Genomic DNA, 4,711 nt, shown 5'->3' with positions numbered 1-4,711 from the left:
AACATTCCTCTCCTCAATTATTAAATGCGCTAGCTAGGGCCCACAAGATATCACCTGTTCAACAGGCAAGGTCTTGTTCTCGCCCGTTGAACGCGTGACAGTAGGATAAACTATATTATTTTTGAAACGGACATGTAATTTGAAAAATTTGGAAAAAAAAATATAAAAAAAAATTCTCAGTTTGGTTACGGAATTGCAAGTAGCCAGCAGACCGTATAAATCTGAATTTGTAAAGCGCAAGCAGCCCAATAGGCCCAGCCTAACACCCTTATGCCCTAATTCACATCATGGCGGCGGCTCCTCCTTCGTCGGCGGCGGTGGCTGGGGCGTTGACGGTGGCGCTAGCGCCCAGCGTAGCGCCAACCAGCACATTCTTCCGATGCGCCCAGATCTACCCTAACTGCCACCCAACCCTGAAATGCCGCCGCGCTCGGACCCTCACCGCAGCCGCCGCGGCCGCTGCGGCGGGCAGCTCGCCGTCGTCCGCCGTCTTCCACGGGGAGTGCTTCGTCGTGGGGGACAACATCGACACCGACCAGATAATCCCCGCCGAGCACCTCACCCTGGTGCCGTCCAAGCCCGACGAGTACCGCAAGCTGGGCTCCTTCGCCTTCGTCGGCCTCCCCTCCGCGGCCTACCCGACGCCGTTCGTCGCCCCCGGCGAGGAGTCCTCCCGCTACGCCGTCATCGTCGGCGGGGCCAACTTCGGCTGCGGCTCCTCCCGCGAACACGCGCCTGTCGCGCTCGGAGCCGCCGGCTCGCGTGCCGTCGTGGCGGAGAGCTACGCGCGCATATTCTTCCGCAATTCTGTGGCCACCGGCGAGGTATACCCTTTGGAGCTAGCGGACGCTGGAGCCTGGAAAGAGTGCAAGACCGGGGATGTGGTCACCGTAGACCTTGGTAATTCCATCATGATTAATCACACCTCCGGCAAGGAGTACAAGCTGAAGCCTATCGGTGACGCGGGACCGGTCATTGAGGCCGGCGGGATCTTTGCATATGCCCGGAAGACCGGAATGATTTCCTCGAAAGCTACTGCGTGAGGGAAAGGTGAGATCATTGGATTTCATGTTTTGTTCCACTGCATATTAACTTATGAAAAATTAACTTTGCCTATCCTCATATCAGCTTAAGATTATTAGAGATAAAAGAGTAATGCTTGGATTGCCAACATATTTTTGTTTCTGACGGTGCCTTTTGTTTTCCACTCTGATTATAGGTGAGCTGCTATCCTGAAATGTGTTACATTTGATTGCTTTGTGTTAGCGGATATTGGGCACCTGCCTTTGGTAGTTTTGCTTATGTTTCCAACTCTAGTATATTACATTCATACACTAGGGGCCATAATGAAATTCAGCGAATGCGCTCATCAGGACTTTGTAAAGTAGTTCTATTGGCTATCAAGTATCTTTAGTGTCTGCAATATGTCTTTCATGTACCATTTGGTATCAAATATGAAGAAGAAGATTATAATAAAAGGTTGGTTCAGCATCAAATGGGTTTAGTCGCCATAATAATCTAAAATAGGAAATCGCAAAACATGTATTTTAGGTAGACATTATACTTTGAATAGCTTTTTGTTGTCCACATTTTGCTTTCAGACTATTGAAAGTTCAAAGCAGTTGATTTGGGACTACACTTGCGATTTTCTCCTAACCAGATGGTTGTCGGATGAACCAATTTCCTCATTCATTAACTTCAATTTCTTGGCAGAAATCGCATACTTGTAAAAACGAACTTAGGTAAGTAATGTCTAATGTGAAATTAGAGCTGAGGATTCAATTGCTTGGAAACCTTCGGCTTTGCAGAGCCTGACATATTTTCAATAAACAGCTAGGAGTTAAATTATTTACCCTCTATATCTTTGCTTTCCCTAAAAATATATCCAAAATAATCCTAGTCATTACTTATGTGAAATATTTCCCTGAAGGTAATCCAGTCATCAAAACTGCAGGGATTCACCTCTCCTATTGGATCTGCAGCCCCATGGCATCTTGCTCAAATTCGACTAGCAAAGGGAAATATAAAGGCTAGAAGCCTGCTGTGGCCCCAATCCCTTAGGAGATTCTCTCCTCTAACCGTCATTGTTCTTCCCAAATTCTTCATCTACTGTGCAATGACAAAGACACAAACACATCCCAGAACATCCTTGGCTTGCTCCTCCTTTTTCCAGCCCTTCTAATCATTACTGCCTCATCCCTGTCAAGCTTAGGAACTGTTGTTGTTTGTCCATTCCTCTCTTTTAGGCCACAAACTCCCTCAGCAGTGGGCCTTCCGGCTTGTCTCCGAGTCTCCATTTAATGTGAATGACCTCCAATTGATGCGCTCAGCAACTGTTTAGTGCCATGCCTATCAAATCACCAACCGTGGGTCACATTTCACCTCATTTTCATCTGACATTGATATTGGTGGTAGCAGTGGCAACTGGCAGCGGCCCACAATGAGTATAGGTTCTATAGAAACATTTATCTGTGCTTACAGTAATTATTCTTCCAATGTCTTGTTCCTTTCTACATATAAATTGGATTATTCGTTTCACTGTAAAAACTAAAAACCAATGCCCTGATGTGCAAAGGTTGAATCAACCTTGATTCAGCAATTACTCTGACCAAATCAGCTATTGCCCTGAGTCATAATTTCACAAAACCGTAGATCAAATCGCAAAGATCTGTAACTGGAATTTCCTGGTGCGCTCTGTAACTGGCATTTCTTATCTTTTTTTCATTTTCCTGTATCCTACCAAGGATTGTATTGACTGTTTCCATGACCTTGCTACATGGCTATGACAATCAAGTATTCCAGACAATTGAACGAATTGGTGTAACTTAGTTGAATTACTTTAAATAGTATTTCATTTCTGTTCCTATTTTATAGGAATCTTATGCCTTCTATGGTAGGATTTTAAGAAACAAATATTATGCACATCATCATCAACCTTATTGCTTTTTCATCACAATTCTCTCTTTAACAACTGTACTGGTATTTATGTGGTTGTAATGTGATGTCGAATTTTCAGGTGAACTTTATCTGATGTCAGATTAGTTGAGGCTTCTTCAGGCATCAAGGAAAACTGGGTTTTGTATCAAGAGCTGTTGCACCTCTAGTTGCTATTGTCCAGCGTGTGTACTGCTACTTTTGCATAGGTTTGTACTATCGACTATGTTCTAAAATAAGTTATAGCGTTCTGAGCTGTGATGAATGTGTCCATGCGGTCTAATATTACAGCTCATGCTCTTTGGACAATTGTACCGGCTATCGTGCCTATTTGTTTGAATACCATCTTTGTTGTCAACTTACGTTTACAGCTCTAGATCCTCGCCGTCTGTAAGTCTGTTGCTGTGTATGAGCTTTTGATACAACTTACGTGCCTATTTGTTCAGTGAATGGATTCACTTGGTTGGTTTTTCTAACAAGCGAAGGGATGAATTTGACATTCATGTAGTTTTGGTTTTTTTTTTTTTTACCAGTGACAGAAAGTGATCCTTGTAAAAAAAAGAGAGTATATATTGCCTCCTTTAACTATTGCTGGAGTTTATTGATCTCTCTAAACCGTAAAATTAAATATCCCATCTCTACAACTATTTAGATATAATTTATCTCTTAACTGATTTTAATGGTGGTTTTATTTTACGTGACGACAACTTAGTCTGTCCTGTTTGCTGAGGTGGCATAATTTTTTTTTAAAAACTCACAAATTTTAAAAAAATACTATGTACAATTCTAAGGCCTACGGTGAAAAAAATTAAAAATAATATTCTTTGAATCATATTTCATAGAGAGGGAGCTAGAAAATAAACGTGCAACTCATTTAGTAACTCACTGTAAGAAAAATATTAACATGCAAATACATATTTTTGTGTCTAGGTGTATCTAAAAATTAGTTTCACTTCATTTAAAGTTTTATTAATTTCTTTATGATTTTTACAAAGTTCACAAACATAAAGTGAACACGTAGGTTTTTGTTGGTTTTTTTAAAATCGATTTTGTTGATTTTCTTGTAAAATCGATAACTAATTCATCTAAGCTTTAAATAAAGTGAAATAAATTTTGTTGGTTCTTTTATAATATGATTTATATGATGAAAGTATTTATACTGTTTAAAAGTTGTATATTTTTCATGAGAAAATTTATTTGCTAAACATAGTTAAATGCATAGTTAATTATTGGCTAATTCAAAAATCATGAAACCAATTCTTTTAGTCTTCTAACATGATCATTTATCTTCTAAAAATAAATAAAATTATGAAATAGTTATAGTAACATGTAAGATTGAATGAATGTGTTGCAATTAGATTAATTCATAACTAATCCATCACACTCTAAAATTAGTGAAACCACTTTTATTAGTTTACTTAAACAATTTTTTGTGTAGGAAAATTAATGGTAGACATGACAAAGATAATTATAGTGTGTTTCCTTGGCATGTTCACTTTATGGTTGTAAACTTTATAAAAATTATAGAGAAATTAATATAACTCTAAATGAAGTGAAACTAATTTTATAGATCCTCTTAAGGTACACCATAAAAGAAAATGTATTTGTATGTTAATATTTTCTTCGACGTGAGTTAATAAATGAGTTGCACGTTTTTAAAGCAAGTGTTTTTTTTAAGCTTCCTCTCTATGAAATATGATATAAAGGACATTATTTTTGAAAAATTTTCACAGAAGGTCTTAAGAATTGTCTCTAGCATTTTTAGAATTTTTGATGA

At 39.1% G+C, this 4,711-nt stretch overlaps 1 protein-coding gene across 1 annotated transcript; it reads left to right on the top strand.

Moving 5' to 3' along the window:
* Positions 1-230: 230 nt before the first annotated feature.
* LOC133919444 (3-isopropylmalate dehydratase small subunit 1-like) lies at positions 231-3,292 on the top strand. Its single transcript, XM_062363831.1, has 2 exons — positions 231-1,050; positions 3,017-3,292. Exon 1 carries the CDS (start codon positions 288-290, stop codon positions 1,041-1,043), a length of 756 nt encoding a protein of 251 aa, XP_062219815.1. The 5' UTR covers positions 231-287; the 3' UTR covers positions 1,044-1,050; positions 3,017-3,292.
* The last annotated feature ends 1,419 nt before the right edge of the window (positions 3,293-4,711 follow it).

This window comes from Phragmites australis, chromosome 5, assembly GCF_958298935.1.
Source record: "Phragmites australis chromosome 5, lpPhrAust1.1, whole genome shotgun sequence".
NCBI classification, from domain to species: domain Eukaryota; kingdom Viridiplantae; phylum Streptophyta; class Magnoliopsida; order Poales; family Poaceae; genus Phragmites; species Phragmites australis.
Note: the sequence above shows the minus strand (reverse complement) of the source record. Positions and strands in the feature narration are given on the sequence as shown.